General features: G+C 35.3%; 1 protein-coding gene across 1 annotated transcript in view; it reads left to right on the forward strand.

Annotated features, from left to right (window-relative positions):
• Positions 1 to 21,906, forward strand: part of ANKRD31 (ankyrin repeat domain 31) — a 149,098-nt gene that overhangs the window by 104,170 nt on the left and 23,022 nt on the right. The window contains 3 exon segments of the mRNA XM_082724937.1: positions 1,794 to 1,881; positions 9,075 to 9,171; positions 12,834 to 13,839. Of these exon segments, the coding sequence (XP_082581063.1) occupies positions 1,794 to 1,881; positions 9,075 to 9,171; positions 12,834 to 13,839 (1,191 nt within the window).

Genomic DNA, 21,906 nt, shown 5'->3' on the forward strand with positions numbered 1-21,906 from the left:
CAGTGGATTAAAGCCTCTTCCTTTGGCTCGGGTCATGATCTCAGGGTGCTGGGATCAAACCCCGAGTCGGGATTTCCGCTTGGCGGGGAGCCTGCTTCCCCCCAACCATGCCTGCCTCTTTGCCTACTTGTGGTCTCTGTCTGTCAAATAAATAAATAAAATCTTTTTTAAAAAATAGGAAATTTGGAATAAAATTAGAGTGAAGCTTTCCATAAGCACAGTATAAACTGTCTAAAGCTGCTTGTTCCAAAAACAGATCACAGGGTGGGTTTTTTTGGTGTTTCTCAAGATAAATAAGCAGTAATGGAGGATTAAGAAGGGGGATCTTAGAGGGAAAGTTATGCTGGCTCCTTCAGGGTGGGAAGTTTCAAGGAAAAGCTGGTGCGGAGTTGAAGGTTATTGCCTGTGGTAGGCAAGACTGAGTGCATCCACAATATGAGCAAAGCAAAAAGGAAAATCAGCACCAAAAAATGTTTTCTTTATGCTGACCTGTGGATAGAGGCTAAGCTAGCGCTCAGATGCAGACCTTTAGTTTGCTTTTATAGCCATTCAGTGTAAAAAGAGATAAATCTCATTTTGTTTGTTTTGCATATTTATGTTTTATAGTTCTGCTCTGATGCATTTCATAAATGACAGCAGTGAGATTGCTTTTCCACATAATTGGGTGGTTTTATTATGTGAATTTTTCATGTCCCTGTAGGCACCAAAGTAAAATTTCAGAGCAGTGTACTCTAGAAAGTTTTGAGGACTGTCACATTGTTTAAATGAATATATATTAAGAATATATGAAAGGATAAGTAATATGAGTCAGTCCATCAGTTTTTGTTTATTAAGCACCAGCTATACATCCAACAGTGTGGAAACCAGTGACAAATATAAAAGCTTTGCTCCTGCCATGTAAGATGTTATTTTCTTGATAGAGAAATATAATGTGTAAGACATTATATATATTAATGGTAAATTATATATCACCAAAATTCTTAACTGATTCTGAGAAAGGAGAAATCTGTATAAATTAGATTAGTCAGAGGTTTCATGTATGATACGGGTTTTATATAATAATAAGCAGTACTTATTGAGCTCTCATGTTTTGCTGGCACTGCCCGAAGCATTTTACATATGTTACTCTATTCAGGCAAAGAGAGTACAAGTAACATGTGAAGCCACCCAGCTAGGAAAAGGTGAAGCCAGAATTCACATCCAGGCAGTCTAGTCCCAGCATCCACTTCATGATTACTTCTCTCATAAGAAAGAGATGCATCTGGGCAAAAGTAAATTGAAGGCATTCCAGGCAAGATAGTCAGTACTAACAAGGGCATGGAGAGGTGGCCTTAATTCCCATTTGTGAATTTTTGAGAGAGTTGTGTTTTGTATTTTTAAGATTATGTGTGAGATTTTAATAGTGTGCAGTGATAGTCATAAAGCCTTAAAGTGAATTTATTGCATATATGTGATCTTTAAATATTATGTGTTGAGTTGTTCTTTTATCACCTATAGCTATGATTAAAACAGAAGTCAGTGAGAAATTATGAGTCTTTATATGGTTGCTACCCGTATCTTCTATTTACCAGGAATAGATCTGCTACATAAATCAAAATACTTAGGTTTACTCCCCCCCAATACGCAACAATTTATGCAATTAAGTTTAAACAAAGCATGAATACATTTCGAACATAAAGTAAAATGAGTATTCTAGCAACTTTCTTTAGCACTTTTACTGTGCATTTGACAATTGTGTATCAGAGAGAAATATCTACCTTCCTGTAATAAGTTTTAATATTTTTATCTGATAGCATCAGACCATCAGTGCCATTCTACAAGATATAGAAGAAAAACAAGAAAATTTGCTAGAATTTGAAATAAGAACCCCTGAAGATGCAGGTAAATACGGACCCATACTCAAGTTTGATTATTTCATACATCCAAGGTCATTACTCCCTCCACTTCTTAAGGTACAGGTTTATGTCAAAGATTATTTATGGTGGCTGAAAAGTAACCTTTTTTTTTTTTATGTGATAATAAAGTACCAGGAATGAGCATTAGAAGTCATTTTTGCAAACCAGTAATTAGTGTAATTGTTGACCGAAATACTTCTAGACTCAAGGTATAGCATAAGTAATATGAGAGACGCTTAGAACAATGATCAGAAGTAAAGTCCCACTGGTGATGTGTTTAGAAGAATATGTGGGGAAAAAAGCATAAGGTAGTGACTAGAGATGAGATTATGTTACTCCTTAGCTCCTCCAGCTTCACCCAGCTAATGGAACCCTTAAAAACAGATTAGAAAAGAAATAGGCAGTTGTGACTCAAGTAGGGAAAATCCCCATACCTTTCAGATGAGCAGATAGACCATGCAAACGTGTTGCTGCATAGATGTCTTTCTATTTACAAAACACTAGTGATGCAAAGTCGTAAATTTGACTTTGATTCCCCACCTAATAATCTGAATTTCTCAAAATTTCAGTGACTGCTTGCAAATCTTTGATAGATCACAGTTATGTTTTCTTGAGTTATAACTTAACAAGGTAGAAATTAGCCCCTGAGGGGCAGCTGGGTAGCTCAGTGGGTTAAAGCCTCTGCCTTCAGCTCAGGTCATGATCTCAGGGTCCTGGGATCGAGTCCTACATCGGGTTCCCAGCTGAGCGGGGAGCCTGCTTCCTCCTCTCTCTCTGCCTGCCTCTCTGCCTACTTGTGGTCTCTGTCTGTCAAATAAATAAATAAAATCTTAAAAAAAAAAAAAAAGAAAAGAAATTAGCTCCTGATATGTGCAGATCTGGATGTTAAGTAGTTAGGTAAAAAGTAATTTGAAGTATCTCATCAATCTTTTGTGTAACAGGATATACCTATTAGTTCATCTCTTATCCTAGTTCATACTATATAGTCTTTAAAAAATTATTTCAACAAAGAAGTCAAACTAACTCTCTTCACAGATGACATGATACTTTTTGTGGGAAACCCAAAAGACTCTACCCCTACGTTATCAGAACTCATATAGCAATTCAGTAATGTGGCAGGATACAAAATCAATGCACAGAAATGAGTTGCTTTCCTATACACTAATAACCTAACTGTAGAAAGAGAAATTAGGGAATCTATTCAGTTTACAATAGCACCCAAAACTGTAAGATACCTTGGGATAAACCTGACCAAAGAGGTGAAGTGTCTATACTCTAGAAACTACAGAATACTTATGAAAGTAATTGAAGAAGACACAAAAAGATGGAAAAACATTCAGTGCTCATGGGTCAGAAGAATAAACATTATTAAATGTCTATACTGCCCAAAACAATCTATACCTTTAACGCTGTCCTGATAAAAATACCAATGGCATTTTTCAAAGTGCTGGAAAAACAATCCTAAAATTTGTATGGACGAGAAGATCCGAATCGCCAAGGAAATGTTGAAAAAAGAAAAAGCTGGGGGCATCACATTGCCTGATTTCAAGCTATATTACAAAGCTGTGATCATCAGGACAGCATGGTATTGGCACAAGAATAGACACATAGGTCAGTGGAACAAAATAGAGAGCCCAGATATGGACCCTCAACTCTGTGGTCAACTAATCTTTGACAAAGCAGAAAAAAATATCCAATGGAAAAAAGACAGTCTCTTCAATAAATGGTGCTGGGAAAATTGGACAGCTACATACAAAAGAATGAAACTCAACCATTCGCTTACACTATACACAAAGATAAACTCTCAATGGGTGGAAGTCCTCAATGTGAAACAGGAATCCATCAAAGTCCTAGAGGAGAACATAGGCAGTAACCTCTTTGACATTGGGCATAGCAGCCTCTTTCAAGACATGTCTCCAAAGGCAAGGGAAACAAAAGTGAAAATGAACTTTAGGGGCTTCATTAAGATCAAAAGCTTCTGCACAGCAAAGGAAACAGTCAACAAAACAAAGAGGCAACCCACAGAATGGGAGAAGGTATTTGCAAATGACACTACAGACAAAGGGCTGATACCCCAGATCTATAGAGATCTTTTCAAACTCAGCATCCGAAAAATGAATAATCAGGTCAAAAAATGGGCAGATTTAAACAGACACTTAGCCAAAGAAGACATATAGATGGCTAACAGACACATGAAATAATGTTCATCATCGTTAATTATCAGGGAAATCAAAACCACATTGAGATACCACCTTTCACCAGTTAGAATGGCAAAATTCGACAAGGCAAGAAACAACAAATGTTGGAGAGGATGTGGAAAAAGGGGAACCTTCTTACACTGCTGATGAGAATGCAAGTTGGTGCAGCTACTTCAGAAAACAGTGTGGAGGTTCCTCAAAAAGTTAAAAATAGAGCTACCCTACGACCCAGTAATTGCAGTACTGCATATTTACCCCAAAGATGCAAATGTAGTGAAAAGAAGGCCCACATGCACCCCAGTGTTCATAGCAGCAATGTCCACAATACCCAAACCATGGAAAGAGCCAAGATGCCCTTCAACAGACAAATGGATAAAGATATGATCCATATATACAATGGAATATTACTCAGCCATCAGAAAGAATGAATACCCAACTTTTGCATCAGCATGGATGGGACCGGAAGAGATTATGTTAAGTGATAGAAGTCAAGTGTAGAAAGTCAGTTATCATATGGTTTCACTTATTTGTGGAACATAAGGAATAGCGTGGAGGACATTAGGAGAGGAAGGGAAAAATGAAGGGGGAATCAGAGAGGGAGAGGAACCATGAAAGACTGGACTCCAGGAAACAAACTGAGGGTTTTAGAGGGGAGGGAGGTAAGGGGATAGGGTAGCCGGGTGATGGGTATTAAGGAGAGTACATATTGCATGGAGGAGCAATGAGTATTATATGCAAACAATGAGTCATGGAATGCAACCTCAAAAACTAATGAAGTACAGTATGGTGACTAATATAACATAATATAAATAAATAAATAAGTGTTTCCTTTTAAATTATACCCATTCTACCTTTCATCTTGGTCTAATACATGGTACATGTTATGATTTAGGGAAAATAATACAAAATAATTTATACCCTCAAACAAATGTGAATAGTTCATATATTTTATTTAGTATTTATAATTTCTTATACACCTAAGGTGAATTTTCCAATTTTATAATTTTTTCTTTAAAAGACATAAAAATACACTTCAAAAAAAAAGGATAAAAAATATGCTAAAATTACCTACTATCCCACCACAATATTTGTTCTCTTTCTTTTTCTAAGAACTTAGGTATGCAGTTATACCTCAATAAAATTATTTAAAAAATAGTTTGGATCATGCCAAATTTGCCAATTTAACATTTTTTCCCTTATAACCATCATTTGTGGTGGTTTACATAGTATTGTATTCTATTAATGTTCCAGGGCTCAATTTTTCCATTTTTGTTGAGCATTTACATTTTTCCAATTTTTTTGCTATTCTATAGCATATATCTTCCTTAGGTAATATTAACAGAATTGGAACTACTGGGTCAAAAATATGTAAACATTTTAAAATCTATTGCTTTATATCGATAAATTATTTCATTAAATATTAAATACTAATTTAATTTGCACTTTCACCAACACACATTAGTGTTTGTTTTCCTTTGCCCTGCTAATAGCATCAGTATTTTCATTTAACTTAATTTGAATAGTTTAATAAGAAGAATGCCTTATATTTTCACTTGCCTTATTATTAGTGGTATTTTTTCTTTAGTTTTATTTCCTGCTTTGTGAATTGACTGTTCCTTTGTCCATTAATAAATTAGAGCCATTGGGGCGCCTGGGTGGCTCAGTGGGTTAAAGCCTCTGCTTTCAGCTCGGGTCATGATCCCAAGGTCCTGGGATCGAGCCCCACATCTGGCTCTCTGCTCAGCGGGAAGCCTGCTTCCTCCTCTCTCTGACTGCCTCTCTGCCTACTTGTAATCTCTGTCAAATAAGTAAATAAAATCTTTAAAAATAAATAAATAAATAAATAAATTAGAGCCATTTTATGTAATCAAGTTATTGACCCCTTTTCTGCCATAACTGCTGCAAATATGTTTTTCAACTACTTAACTGTCTTTATGTGTAATGTGTTAATTTATGCTTAAGTACATATATTTTCAAATTCTATATAGTAAAATGTATCAGCCTTTTTCCTTTGCTATTTCTTTTCATGCTTTTAAGATTAGAAACTTTTCTCCTCTGCCCATCCCTATGCTTTATAATGTAATTTTATTCTTTTTCATCAGGATCCCTTTATTTTCATCTTACTGCCCCTTTACAGGAGGAGAGGAATGCAATGGGACTCTAGAGTTCTTGACTAGTAACTAAATACTAACTGCTATTGACTCCATCAGTCTTTGGCAAAAGATCCTCCTCCTCCTCCTCCTCCTCCTCCTCCTCCACCTCCACCTCTTCCTCCACCCATCCCTCCTCCTTCTCCTCCACCCATCCCTCCTCTTCCTCCCCCTCCCCCTCCTCTGTCTTCTTCTTCTTCTTCTTTGTGGTTTTGGGGGTTTTTTTGTTTTGTTTTTGTTTTTGTTTTTTTGGTATCCCACCCTATACAGACTCTTTCTCTGAAGGAAAAGCCATCATAGTCAGGATCACAGGCAGGCTTCACACCAAGTTCTCAGGATCCTAGCACTCTGAACCAGTGGTTAGTAGGGAGGACTGTTAATTTCTAGCAGCAGCTTTCCCTTTCCCCAGCTGTTCAGACCTCTTGCTCTGCAGGGTCTCAACCTTTTGATGTTCAAGGAAGAAGCCAGATGTGAGTCCATCATCACCTCAAAAGAAAATTATTACTGTCTTCAACAATCCATTGAGAGACTGCCCACCCCACCCCTATTAGGCTTGAATAAGGAGAGAAACCTCTCACCTCTCACTTTAGCTGCTCATATTGGAGATTCCCATCCAGTCGAGGAATAGCTCTCTGAAGTATCTTTACAAATTCACCACCTCCGTATTCTGAAACCTTCTATATCTTTGATCTGGCTGAGGGATCTGAAAATAATGAATCTCATTGTGTACATTTCTTTGTTAAGTTTTTTTTATAGATGTCTTGCATTCACTTGGGTATCAAATATCTTTAGTGCCTCAACCATACTGACCAGAAAAATGTTTACTTTGAACATTTCATATGTTATTTTTTAATTAAATGTTTCAACTCCTTTATTCATTTGAATCTCTTTCCACATGTGGCACAAGATAAAGATAGAATAGAGTCTCCCAGCCCCATATTGCTACTCTATTTGCCTCCTCTATTTGTTGAATAATTTCTGTCATTCTCCTTTTGTTATAATGCCTTATTATCATATATTAAAATCTTACATATATTAGGGCAACTTCTAGTTTTTCACTAAGATACCACTGATTAATGTACCTGGCAAATAAGTATATAGTATCAAATTAATGTAAAATTCTTTATATCCTTTTTTATTTGTATTTTTTAAGAGATTTTTAAAAAGATTTTATTTATTTATTTAGAGAGAGAGAGAGTGCAAGCACAAGCAGGCAAAGTGGCAGGCAGAGGCAGAGAGAGAAACAGGCTTCCTGCTGAGCAAGGATCCCGATGCAGGACTCAATCCCAGGACCCTGAGATCATGACCTGAGCCGAAGGCAGTGGCTTAACCGACTGAGCCACCCAGGCGTCCCTATATCCTTTTTTATAGAAGCATAGAGAATCTTCTATGTTATTATGATAATGTGAATTTTATCTGTGATTTAAAATTCAGTTAGAAAACCTCAATGTGACAGGGTACATAGTATGAACATCTTTTATTAAATAATGTCAAATCTGCCGAACAGATTTTTAATGATCATCCAGTTTCCCCCCTTTTTTGGCACATGCATCATATAAAATTAATCCTCGATCATAGTAATAACGAGACAGAAACTACTATGGGAACACTGATTCTGTGCTAATCAAATCATTTGTCTGATTTGCAAAGGGAACAAATTCATGCTCTGAGCTTGATTTCATTTCCCACCACTTATTTTCTCTAAATTATATATGCATTGGTCCAAAATAATTGAGAAAAAAATTAGAAACAAAGCCAAAAGTGAAATAAATAACAAGAAGCTTAAAGAAGTAAAATGTATTCGTCTAAGCCTTTCCTTTTACTGTTTGAGAATCTGGATTTAATTGACATTTATGTGTAAATCTTGTGGATTTGTGATGGGTGAGGGAGGTAGTGACCTTTACTTAGGAAGCAGTGGAAGAAAGTAAGAAAATTTTAAGTAATTACTATAGAAATACATCTTATATACATCTTTAAGTAACCTTAGATATCATATAGTCCTATTTAAGTGTTAAGTGTAAAGAACAAGAACTGAGGGCACCTGGGTGGCTCAGTGGGTTAAGCCGCTGCCTTTGGCTCAGGTCATGATCTCAGGGTCCTGGGATCGAGCCCCGCATCAGGCTCTCTGCTCAGCAGGGAGCCTGCTTCCCTCTCTCTCTCTGCCTGCCTCTCAGTCTACTTGTGATCTCTCTCTGTAAAATGAATAGATAAAATCTTTAAAAAAAAAAAAAAAAGAACAAGAACTGATAGCATCCTTCTTATTTTTAAGCACATATAATATTATAATTACATATAGTATAAATATATAGGATTATACATTAAATATATTAAACATTTTTTCATGCACAAACAAAGACACTGCTACCAAAGGATTAATAGCCTCTTGTGGAGTGAAAAAGAGAAAAAGCGGGGGAGCGGGTATTATTCTTCTATGTAAACATTCATATTGTTTGAATTTTTTTTACAATGTATTCCTTTTGTATTTTAAAAAGTAATTTTAACAAAATAGTCATTTTCCTATTTATCTTTCTTTACTAACCTTATTTCACAGATTAGTAAGAGGACTATAGAGGTCATGTGACTTGTCCAGGTTTGCAGAGCTTAGTGGAGTAGCAGCATTAGAACGCAGACTGGCCTGCTGTATTGGAGGGTACTTCCATAGGATGGCATAATTCAATGGGCCTTGATTTATGTATCTGGGCCACTGATACTAGGGAGCAGGTAGAGAAATAATGGCTTTTTAAAAGTAACAATAAGGTTGAGTCCTGGGTGATCAAATTTAACATTTGCTATCTCTCAATTAACTGACTTTTTTATTACTATGTTTCCAGAACAATACATTGAAAAGATGTTAGAGGTAAAAGAGGTTATGGATAATGTGCTTGCCAAACAGAAGGCAGAAAGAGATGATCTGGCTAAAAAATACAGGTGAGTGGAAAAAAAAGTAATGCTTTAGAGTTTTCATAATTTACCCCTTTTTAGTTACAAGAGTTAGATCTAAAATTTCTTAAGAGTGCAATTGTTACTTCGGACCAAAGAATGACTTTATGAGGTCGCCTACTCTATTACCTCCATGGGTAGTTGTACTTCCCAGAAATATATTTTTCTATTTTATTACTTGAAATATTCAGAAAAAGACATTTTAGTGTCTTAAAAACTTGTCTACAGCCAAGAGTTTTGTGAAAGTGTCTCTGTTCCTAAATCCCAAAATAAATTTCTTTCCATAGTGAACTCAGATTTTTTACATTACAAACTTTTCCTTTTGCTATCACAAATACTGTCTTTCTAAGCAATGTAACCGTGTATATTATTTAGTTTTGTATATTTCTAAACTCTCAGAATTTTTAAGAAGCTTCATCATGATGATACTGGTTATATACCATTTTTTGTCCTTTTCTTGAGAAAAATGTGTTACATGCAACTAATGAATCATTGAACACTACATCAAAAACTAATGATGTACACTCTATGCTGGCTAATTGAACATAATAATAAAAAAAGAGGAAGATGGAACACCTGGGTGGCTCAATGGGTTAAGCCTCTGCCTTCAGCTCAGGTCATGGTTAAGTGTTAAGTTAAGCCTCGAGTCAGGCTCTCTGCTCAGTAGGAAGCCTGCTTCCCCCTTTTTCTCTCTGCCTGCCTGTCTGCCTACTTGTCATCTCTCTCTGTGTGTGTCAAATAAATAAATAAAATCTTTTTTTTAATGTTCTATTTTTTTTTATTTGGGCATTATTTTTATTAGTTTTTCATAGACTTAGCTATATATGCCTTTTTTTTTTTTTGGTCACGATGTCTCTTAGCAACTTTCAAATATACAATAGAGTATTATTAACTATAGTCACCGTGCTGTACATTCTATCCCCAAGACTTACCTGTTTTATTACTGGGTGTTTGTACCTTTTGGCTCCCTTCACCCATTTTACCCACCCTCCACCTTCTACCTCTGGCAGCCACCAATCTGTTCTCTGTATCTGTGTGTTCAGTTTTTGTGGTTTTTTAGATTCCACATATAAGTGAGACCATACAGAATTTATTTTTCTTTTTCTGACTTATTTTACCTAATATGCCCTCAAGGTCTGTGCATGTTATAAAAAATGACAAGATTTCTTTCTTTTTTATGGCTGAATAATATTTTTCTGTGTGTGTATAGTGTATATATACCACATTTTCTTTATCCTTTTTTTAAAAAAGATTTTATTTATTTGACAGAGAGATAGTGAGCAAGAGAGGGAACACAAGCAGGGGGGGATGTAAGAGGGAGGAGGCTTCTTGCTGAGCAAGGGAGCCCAATGTGGGGCTCAATCCCAGGATTCTGGGATCATGACCTGAGCTGAAGGCAGACGCTTTACAACTGAGCCACACAGGCGTCCCTTTCTTTATCCTTTGATGCATATGTAGGTTGTTTCCATGTCTCAGCTATTGTTAATAATGCTGCAGTGAAATACGACTTTGCAGGTACCTTTTGACTTTATTCTTTATTCACACGTGATCTTTCTAATTTCCTTTATGTTCTTGTAAACATTTGACATCTGTTGCATATTCAATTTTTTTCTGAACCTATTTAAAATTCAGTTTTTTATTTTCATTTATAAGTCTTCTGTCTTCATTGTGCTTTTTTCTCCAATGATAAGTATCATAAATTCTTGTCTGTTTCCTATTTTTCTGTCAGTATAAAGCAAGTGAACTTATAAGACCTATAGGTGGGTAATTGACTGCAGGATATTTTCTAGGATACTGGACAAGGCTAGCTTCAATTTTTCTTTTAGGTCCTATGACTAACAATATACTGAGAATTTTGCAAAGTTCCCGATCAGTTGGGTTTGCAGGTGTGTCAATCCTTATTAATCTTGCTGTAAAACTTAAAATCTTGTAATCTAAAGTGCACTTTTATTTTTCTGTCTGAACTTTGTTTTAAATGTGATATTACTAATTTTTTCTTTCTCCTCAATCCAGCTTCCTGCATTTTATGCTCCTAGTTGTTTGCTTTTCTAACTTCTTCCTGCTTCTTCCACTTACATCTGCTACTCATTTTAACATCCGTTCTTCTTGAAATTCAGTACCAACATCCAGACTGTGATAGCTGAAACAGATATCTATACTATTGCTATCCTTAAAGCAGCTGCTTAAGGGCAATCTCTGAGGGTCCCTGAGACCACTTCAAGGGATGCGTGAAGTCAAAACTATTTTTGTAATAAAACTAAGATGTTATTTGCCTTTTTGGCTCTCATTCTCTCATGAGTGTGTAATGGAATTTTCTGGAGGCCACATGAACTGTGGTGGTATCATTATTCTAATAGCTAATGGGATGTATGCTTGTATAGTCTTGTGTTTTAAAAATTTGTTTTATTTTCTAAAACAGCCTTTTGGCTCCCTTCACCCATTTTACCCACCCTCCACCTTCTACCTCTGGCAACCACCAGAGGTTGGTTGAACAAAAGCCCTTTGGGTCCCTCAATAATTTTTTTTTCATCAAACAAGTGCCCTCTTTTATACCCTTCACCCATCTCGCCCACCCGCCACCTACCTCCTTCCATCAGCCTTCAGTTTGTTTTCTATTGTTAAGTCCCTTATGACTTGTTTTCCTCTCTTCTTTTTTTGTTTTCCCTCCTACCATATGTTCATCTGTTTTCTTTTTTAAACTCTATATATAAGTTAGATCACATGGTACTTGTTTTTCTCTGACTGGATTATTTTACTCAGCATAATGCACTCTAGCTCCATCCATATCATTGCAAATGGCAAGATTTCATTCTTTTTTATGGCTGGGTAATATTCCACTGTATATACATACCACAACTTCTTTATCCATTCATCAGTCAGTGGACATTTGGGCTCTCTCCATAGTTTGGCTACTGTTGATAGGGTTCCTCAATAATTTTTAAGAGTATAAAAATGTCATAAAACCAAAAAGTTTGAGAACTACTTTAAACAAAAGAGTCTAGTATCCTGAAGGCCACTATAGCATAAGTGGGTATAATCAGAAAAAAAAAAAGGTTTGTGGATCAGCCATTTTCTTCCAAAATCCAGCCCTTTATAGTCACACAGGATAATGTTTGTCTGGGTAGTCCCTCTGGACCTGAAACTGCTTCAGTACAGGTTTAAAGTATAATTGCAATAATTACTTGATGGACTGACATTTCTCAGGTCTAGCCCAGATCTGATTACTCACAAAACAGTCTCACTTCCCCTAAGGGAACTTAATTGGAACTTATTCCCAAATGTTACTTCCTGATATACCTTTCCCCTATAAACAGGTAAGCAAACTCCAAATTTAAAGAATGGTATTCCTCCTTGGCCATCAGTTGCTACCTTCCAACTAAACAATTACAGTTTTGTTTCTTTTTCATAGTTGACTAACAACTGGTAAATAATGTAAATGTGGATAACCAAATCATCACCTCAATGAAAAGGCAGTAGTGTTCATATTGAGTCATTTACTCTCAGAGGAAATTAATTGCAAAAATAGACTCTTGTGTACTTTGGGCTAATTAAATTTAAATGGAGACAAAGTACCTTTAAAATCTAAATGGCTACTAAAAAAAGTTCTCTACAGTTTTTGTATTGTTTCCTCTTTCTGTTTCTTTTTCTAGGGTGTCCATAGAATCATTTAAGCAAGGAGTCCTGAGAGAACAGCTGGCTAACTTGGCCACAAGACAGAAGAATCTTTTAGTTGCAGCAAAAAAACAGAAAAATATTAGCCAGAAAATTCAAAACTATAAAAACATTACATTCTTGTCTGGTCCCAGTCTGAGGAAGCTGCCATCCAGCTCAGAAACCTCTAGTGAAAAGGACATCCAAGAGTTTACCGGTCTGGAAAATCCATTGCAATCTCAGTCAGGTTCACTTTCTCCTGTAGGCCTTATTTGTGGAAGAATGCAGGAAACACAGTTGACTCTGCAAATGTGGAAAGGCAGCCAAAATACCAACACCTGTGTAAACTCAGAAACAGTGAGAAGGGAAGAATTTTCTGGAAATGAACTGAATTCTAAACAAAATGTCAGTGACTGTATCCTGGGCAGGTTATCAGAATCCAGACATTCAAATGGCAATAAGAAGATTAAATTACCATCCCAACCTATTACTTTTATTGCTCAAGCAGAACATTCGCAAAAAGAAAAAGAGTTTCTTACAGAAACTCTGGCCGAAGGGCATGAATCCTATAGTAGTCCTTCAGCCGTCACTGGTGCATTACATATTTCAGAGACTACAAGCATACTTGCCAGAAATGATGCCCATCCATCAACTGCTATTTGTGATCAGGATTCTACCAGTTGTGATCCAAAAGGAGGAAAGAGGAAAAGAGCTTCCCAGCAACCACCTACAGGAACATTAGAATCCTTGGCACATCAAGGGACTGATGTCTTAGGCAACAATACTGGGCATCAGATGAAATCATATCTTAAAAAATCAGCTTTTGGTGTTCCGCAGGCTAATGACAGTCAGAGTTCCTCTTCCTCTAGGTGTGGCCGTCAACGTACTATAAAAAAGCCTTTAAACTACAGCACAGCTCCTAGAAAGAAATGCATGCAGATAAAGGATCTTATATTACTTGGAAGAATTAATCCAGGAAATAACATTCTGGAATTCAAAACACAGGTATCCTATTTTTTTTCCTCTAAAAATCATGTAATATTTTTTTTAAAAGGTTTTATTTATTTGACAGAGAGAAACACAGCGAGAGAGGGAACACAAACAGTGGGAGAGGGAGAGAGAAACAGGCTCTGCACCGAGCAGGGAGCCTGATGCAGGGCTCAATCCCAGGACCCTGGGATCATGACCCAAGCCAAAGGCAGATGCCCAATGACTGAGCCACTCAGGCGCCCTAAAATCATGTAATTTTATAAATAAGTTAATAAAGGTTGCTATGAAAAAGTGGGGCTCGTGGGTTGCTCAGTGGGTTAAGCCTCTGCCTTCGGCTCGGGTCATGATCTCAGGGTCCTAGGATCGAGTCCCTCTTTGGGCTCTCTGCTCGGCAGGGAGCCTGCTTCATCCTCCCTCTCTCTCTCTCTCTCCGCCTGTCTCTCTGCCTACTTGTGATCTCTCTCTGCCAAATAAGTAAATAAAATCTTTTTTTAAAAAAGTGTAGGCCTTTAGCTCTAATTAGAGAAATAGGGTTTGGCTAAGTTTCTTGAATGAAAGGGTATAACATTGTGTTCTTAATGAAATCGTGCTTTTAGGATTGCTTTATACATTTTGGTCACAGCACCTTTGGGCTCTAAAGACAGAATTAGTCAATTATATTGCCTCAGGAAGGATTTAAGAACAACATAGCCATAACAAATTGGAGCTATCTTTGGTTCCAGAGTTTAGGGAAGTACTGTATACTGCTAAAACTTCCCCTGATAAGGGATAAGTATAAATTCTTCTTCCACAGGAGCTCAGTTTAGGAACAAGAAGTAACTTGGAGTTTGGATAAATCTGACTCAATTAAAACAATATCACAATGCATAAAAATAGAAAAGGAAAGAAATTTTTCTACTAGAAATGCCTACAAAAGAGACTTCCTCTCTCCTTTGCCCACATTCACTTTTTGAATGAGGAATTCCGAGTGCGAGAATCCTCGAATGCTTCTTTGCTCAGGGACCACCAGTTGAACAGAAATCAGTCCTGGGTAACTGGAATTTAATCTGAATGACCACTGTTTCCTGTCCTTCCATTTCTGGTTAATAAGGCTTTTCCTGATAGACTTTACCTTTAAGTTAGGAGCAAAAAAAATAATAATTTTAAAATTCCAAACTATAGTGTAAAGATCAAGTTAATAGCTTGATCTCAGGTCCCTTGATGTTCTATTTGCTTGTCTGTCAATGAATTTATTGCTAAGTAGTACCTACTTCAGATTAGCCAAAGCAACTCAGATTTTAGTTAGTAAATTAGTTATGTTAACTCAAATGTTGACAGCTATAATAAAATTTCAATATAACTTTTAATATTTCAGCTATTAACAGCTTTACTGAGATATGATTAACATATACTACATGTATTTAAATTATGCAATTTGACATATTTTGACACATGTATACACCTATAAAATCATGACCACAAAAAAGGTAATGAAAAAATCCATCACCTCAAAAGTATCTTTTTGCCCTTTTGTATGCCTCCTTCATAACCCTTTTTTCCCATGCTGAGCTCTAGACAATTATTGTTGTGCTTTTTGTCCCTCTACTTTAGCTTACATGTCTGAGAATCCTGTAAAAATGGTGTTAAACCATATGTATTCATTTTTTTTTTAAGATTTTATTTATTTATTTGACAGAGAGAGATCACAGGTTGGCAGAGAGGCAGGCAGAGAGAGAGAGAGGGAAGCAGGCTCCCCGCTGAGCAGAGAGCCCGATGCGGGACTCGATCCCAGGACCCTGAGATCATGACCTGAGCCGAAGGCAGCGGCTCAACCCACTGAGCCACCCAGGCGCCCAATGTATTCATTTTTATCTGGCTTCTTTTTCCAAACATAATTATTTGAGAATCATTGCCATTAGAGCATGCGTAAGTAGTTAATTCCTTTTTTATTGTTGTGTAGTATGTAGGACAAACTACAGTTTTTCATTTTATCTGTGATAGACATTTAGGTTGTTTCCAGTTGCTAACTATCACAAATAAAGCTACTTTGAACACTGGTGTACAAATTCTGGTATGACATAGGCTTTTGCTTTTCTTGGGTAAATACCTAGGAGTGGAATGGCTGGATTAAATATGGTAAGTATACATTTAACTTTTTAAGAAACTGTCAAAGTTGTTTATGACATTTTACATTCCCATCAGCTGTGTGTGACTATTCTAGTTCCTCCACACTCCTTCTTAGCTAACACTTAGTATGATCAATCTGTTAACTTTAACCATACTAACATGTAATGTAGATATATGTATGTAAAATGTATATATATATATAACAGTTTATCATTGTGGTTTTAATTTGCATCATGATTAGTTATGTTGAGCATCTTTTCATGTCCTATTTGTCACATTTATTCTTTGGTGAAGCTTCTTTTCAAGTATTTGCCCATTTTTTATTTAGTTGCCTGTTCTTTTATTTCATTTTTAATTTGTTTTGATATATTTTGGACATAAGTCTTTTATCAAACATGCTTTGCACATATCTTTTCTTAGTCTATGGCTTGTCTTTTCATTCTCTTAAAATTATCTTATAAAGAACGGAAGTTTAAAATTTTGATGTAGTACAACTTAGCAATTTGCTCTTTTCTTTCACTGATTATGTTTTTAGTAGCATATCTAAGAGTTTCTTATCTAACCCAAGGTCACAAAGATTTTCTCCTAGAATTTAAGTTTATGATCCATTAATTTTTGTATGTGGTACAAAGTAGGATCCCCATTCATATTTTTGAATTTGGATATTCAATTCTTCCAGCAACATGTGTTCAAAAAATTACCCTTTGTTAAATTGTCTTTGCACCCTTGCGGAAAATCATTTGTTTCATATATGTGCCTATTTCTGGATTCCCTATTCTGTTTAACTTATCTGTCTTACTGTGAATGCCACCTGGATTGTGTAGCTCTATAAGTGTTAGATTCAGTAACACTGATTGTATAGTTACTACACAGTAGTGTTGGGGCACTTGGGTAGGTGTCTCAGTTGGTTAAGCAAGTTGACTCTTGGTTTCAGCTCAGGTCATGATCTCAGAGTTGTGAGATTGAACCCCATGTCATGTTCCACACTCAGCATGGAGTTGACTTATCTCTCTCCCTTCTCTGGCCCTCTCCCGGCTCATGAATGTGTACTCACTCTCTCAAATAAATTAAAAAATCTTTTTTAAGAAATTGGGTGGTGTTAGTCCTTCAATTTTGTTCTCCCTTTTCTAAAGTGTTTTGGTTATTCTAGGTCATTTGCAATCCCATATGAACTTTAGAGTGAGTTTCTCAGTTCTTTCTTTTCTTTTTTAAGGCAGTGCTATTGTTTTTAATGGTATTGAGTTGAATCTGTAATTTTGAGACAAATGACATTTTAGCAATATTAAGTTGTCTAAACCACAAACATGATATAGCTCTTGTTAATTTAGGTCTTCTCTTTTTTTCCCAGCAGTTGTAGGAGTCAATATACAGGTCTTTCACAACTTTTATCAGATTTATCTCTAAGCATTTCATGTTTTTGATGGTGTCATATATGACATTTTTAAAGTTTCAATTTATTGCTAATAGGTAGAAATACAGTTGTTTTTTGTATATTGAGATATTATCATACAACCTTGCTAAAGTCACTTCATCCTATAAATTTTTGAAGATTTCATTGAATTTCTATATAGATGGATATGTTGTCTATAAATAAAGACAGTTTTACTTCTTTCTTTCTATTGTGAATGCTTTTTATTTCTTTTTTGTCTGGCTGCATTGGCTAAAACCTCCAGTACAGTGTTGAAATAAAATAATGTGTTCAAACTTCTATTTTTTTACCTAAGACTATGTTTCTTAGAAAAAATTTAGTCTTTCACTGTTAAATATAATGTTAGCTGTAGGTTTTCTCATAAATGCTCTTTATCAGGCTGAGCAAGTTCTTTCTTTTCCTAGTTTCTTGAATTGTTTTTATCATGAAGGATATTAGATTTTGTCAAATGTTCTTTCTACATCTGTTGAGATGATCATGTGGATTTTGGTTTTTAGTCTGTTGACACAGTGTATAATACTATTTGATCTTTGGATATTAAACCAACCTTACATTCCTGGAAAAGCAGACAAATCATACTTGGTCATGGTATATAATTCTTTTTCTATGTTGCTGGATGTGGTTTTCTGGTAGTTTGTTGAGGATTTTTGCATCCATATTATTGAAGATATTGGTCTATAGTTTTCTTGTATTTGTCTGGTTTCATATTAAGGTAATACTCATCTTATAAAAGTGTTTCTCTTTTTCTATCTTTTGGAATATTGGTAATAACAAAATATTGGTTTTAAGTCTTCTTTAAATATTTGATAATAATCATCAATGAAGCCATTTGTACCTGGGATTTATTTTTTTTTTTTTTGTAGGTAGTTTTTTACTGTTAATTTAATCTCTTTACTTACCTTTTTTTTTTCAAATTATTTCTTCTTGAATCATTTTTGATAGTTTTTATCTTTTCTAGAAATTTGTCTGTTTTGTCTTATTTATTGGCATAGAATTCTTGATACTTTCTCTTGTAATCCTTTTTATTTCACTAGGTTCAATAGCAGTGTACCCAGTTTCATTATTGACCTCAGTAATTTGAGTTTCTTCATTTATTTTTCTTGGTCAGTCTAGCTAAAGCTTTGACAAATTTGTTAATATTTTCAAGGAAATCACTTCTGATTTTTCTGATTTTATCTATTGTTTTTCTGTTGACTCTTTTATTTATTTCCACTCTAATACTTATTTTGTCCTTTCCACTTACTTGGTTTAGTTTGCTGTTCTTTTTCCAGTGTCATCAGTGTAAGTTTAGGTTAATGATTTGTGATTTTTCTTCTTTTTTGATATAGGCATTTACAGCTATAAATTTTCTTTTAACCCACTGCTTTTGCTACATCCCATAGTTCTTGGTATGTTGTATCTTCATTTTCATTCATCTCAAAGTATTTTCTAAGTTACCTCTTTAACCCATTAGTAATTTAGGAGAATATTGTTTGATTTCCACATAACTGTGAGTGTTCCATTTTTTATTATTAATTTCTAATTTCATTCTATTGCATTTAGAGAATATACTCAGTATTATTTCAATCCTTTTAAATTTTCTGAGATTTATTTTATGGCTTAACTAGCTGATAGCCATCTTAAAAAAACCTCCATGAGCACATGAGAAGAATATTCTTCTGTTGTTAGGAGAAGATTTTGGGTCTAGTTGGTCTACAGTGTTGTTCAAGCTATCTCTTTCCTCATTGATCTTCTGCTGTTTGTCCTAGACATTACTGAAAGTGGAGTTGTGTTGTTAATAGAAAAAAAAGTGGAGTTCTGTTACTGTTGAGTTGTCTTTTTTACCCGTCATTTCTGTTAATTTTTGCTTCATTGGTGTCAGTGCTCTTTCATTAGGTGCATGTGTGTTTATAATTATAATATCTTCCTGATGCATCAGCACTCTCCTCATTAAAAAATGTCCCTTATTATCTCTAGTAGCTTTTTTTTTTTTAAGATTTTATTTATTTATTTGACAGAGACCACAAGTGGGCAGAGAGGCAGGTAGGGTGAGGGGGAGAACAGGCTCCCTGCTGAGCAAAGAGCCCAATGCAGGGCTCAATCCCAGGACCCTAATATTGTGACCTGAGCTGAAGGCAGAGTCTTAACCCACTGAGCCACCCAGGTGCCCCTCTAGTAACATTTTTTGTTCTAAAATCTATTTTGTGTGATACTAGTATAGCTGCTCTGGTTTGGTTTGGGGGTAGTTTTTTTGTTTTTTGTTTTTGAGGTTGCTGTTTCCATGATATATATTTCTCCATCCTTTCATGTTCAATTTACTTGTCTCTTTGAATTTAGTCTGTTTTGTGTATTCACAAATTGCTAAATTGGATCTTGTTTTTTTAACTTAGTCTGACAACCGTTGCCTTTTGGGTAAGTTTCATAATCCACTCTCATTCAATTAATGTTATTAATATTATTGGATTTATGTCTGCTGTTTTACTTTTTATTTTCAATATGTCTCGTGTCTTTTTTGTTCCTCTGTACTACTTTTTTACTTTCTTTTGCATTAAATGAATATTTTACATTGTAGCATTTTAATTTATTTTTTTTAAGATTTTATTTATTTGACAGAGAGAGATCACAAGTAGGCAAAGATGCAGGCAGAGAGAGAGGAGGAAGCCGGCTCCCGGCTGAGCAGAGAGCCGGATGTGGGGCTCGATCCCAGGACCCTGGGACCATGACCTGAGCCGAAGGCAGAGGCTTTAACCCACTGAGCCACCCAGGCGCCCCGCATTTTCATTTCTTTAGTGACTTTTTTTCACTGTATTTTTCAAGGTATTTCCATAGTGCGTACCCTAGGACATCTTCATTTATCAGAATCAACTTTAAATTTATACTAACCTAATTCTAGTGAGACAAAGAACTGTAATTCCTACATAGCTCTATCCCTCTTTACCCCTTTTTGTAATATTATTATAATATATATTATATATATAAATGTTATAAATGTAATAATTCATTGTTATAATTATGACTTTATAAAATTTTGTGATTTGTAAAGAAAGAGGAAAAAAGCAAGTGTATGTTTATAGATTTTGTTATATTAATCTTATTTACCCTTTCCAATTCTCTTCATTTGTTCCTGTGGATTTGAGTTACCATCTGTTACTCCCACTCATCTCCTTTTTGCTATTTACAGATATATATATTATATACCTATTGTCTTATATAATTATTTTTTAAATCAGTGAAGAGAAGAAAGGAGAAGAAATATTTGTCCAGATTGTCTTTTATAATGTGTAATTACCTTTATTGATGCTATTTGTTTTCTCATGTGGATTCATTTTACCATTTGGGGTCATTTGCTTTCAGTGTGAAAAACTTCCTCTGGTATTTCTTAGCAGGTATTCTAGCAACAAATTCTCTCCATTTTTGTTTACCTGGAAGTGTTTTTATTTAATTTTATTTTGGGGAAAGATAGCTTTGCTAGATATAGGATTCTTGATTGACACTTTTTTCTTTATACACTTTGAATATATTATTCCACTGCTCTGGCCTCCATTTTTTCCGATAAGAAGACAGCTAGTAATCTTCTTGGGGTTACCTTGTAAGTGAAGAGTCATTTTTCTCTTGTTCCTTTTAATATTTTCTCATTGTCTTTGACTTTCAGCATGTTTCTGTTTACGAATTTTTTCATGTTTATCCTAATTGGAAGCCACTGAGCCTCCTGAAAATGCAGATAAATGTTTTTCAGTAAATTTGGAAAGTTTTCAGACATCATTTTTTCAAGTATGTTTTCTGTTCCTTTTTCTCTCTCTTGTCCTTCTAGTACTCCCATTATGCACATGTTAGTGCTTTTAATGGTGTCCCACATTTCTTTGAGGCTTTTTCATTTTTCTTCATCCTTTTTTCTTTGTTTTATTCAGCCTTCATACTCTCTATTGATCTCTTCAGGTTTATTAATTCTTTCTTCTGCATCATGAATCTGTTGAACCCCTCTAGTAAATTTTTCATTTTAGTTATTGTAATTTTCAAGTCCATAACTTCTGTTTGGTTCTTTTTTATAACTTCCGTCTCTTTATTTGATATTCTCTATTTGATATGTTGTTGTCATCATACCTTACTGTACTTTTTAGATTATGGTTTCTTTCATCTGTTAACATTTTTATAATGACTGATTAGAAGTCTTTGTTAAATCCAACATTTAGTGATTCTCACAGATGTTTTCTGTTGCTTTATTTGTTTTGGTGTATGTGTCATACTTTACTGTTTTTCCATATGTGTCAATTTTTGGTTGGACTGAACATTATAGATAGTTGAAAGATGTAGCAACTCTGTGTACTGGCTCCCACCTTCTCTTAGGCTTGTTATTGTTGCTTCCTTATTTAGCTACTGGCTAGAATGTTTTAGTGGAGGTTATTTTTCCTTACTGTAGTGTTAAACTTTTAATACTATACCACATGGACTGAGACCTTGGCAGGGTCTCTCTTTGACTCTCTCTTTCCCTGTGCATACCTAGCTGTTAAGCTCCAGTTATTGCTGATTAATTATTATATTGTTTTCAGTGATGACCTAGAGCATAAATT

This window comes from Mustela nivalis (genome assembly GCF_964662115.1).
Source record: "Mustela nivalis genome assembly, chromosome: 3".
NCBI classification, from domain to species: domain Eukaryota; kingdom Metazoa; phylum Chordata; class Mammalia; order Carnivora; family Mustelidae; genus Mustela; species Mustela nivalis.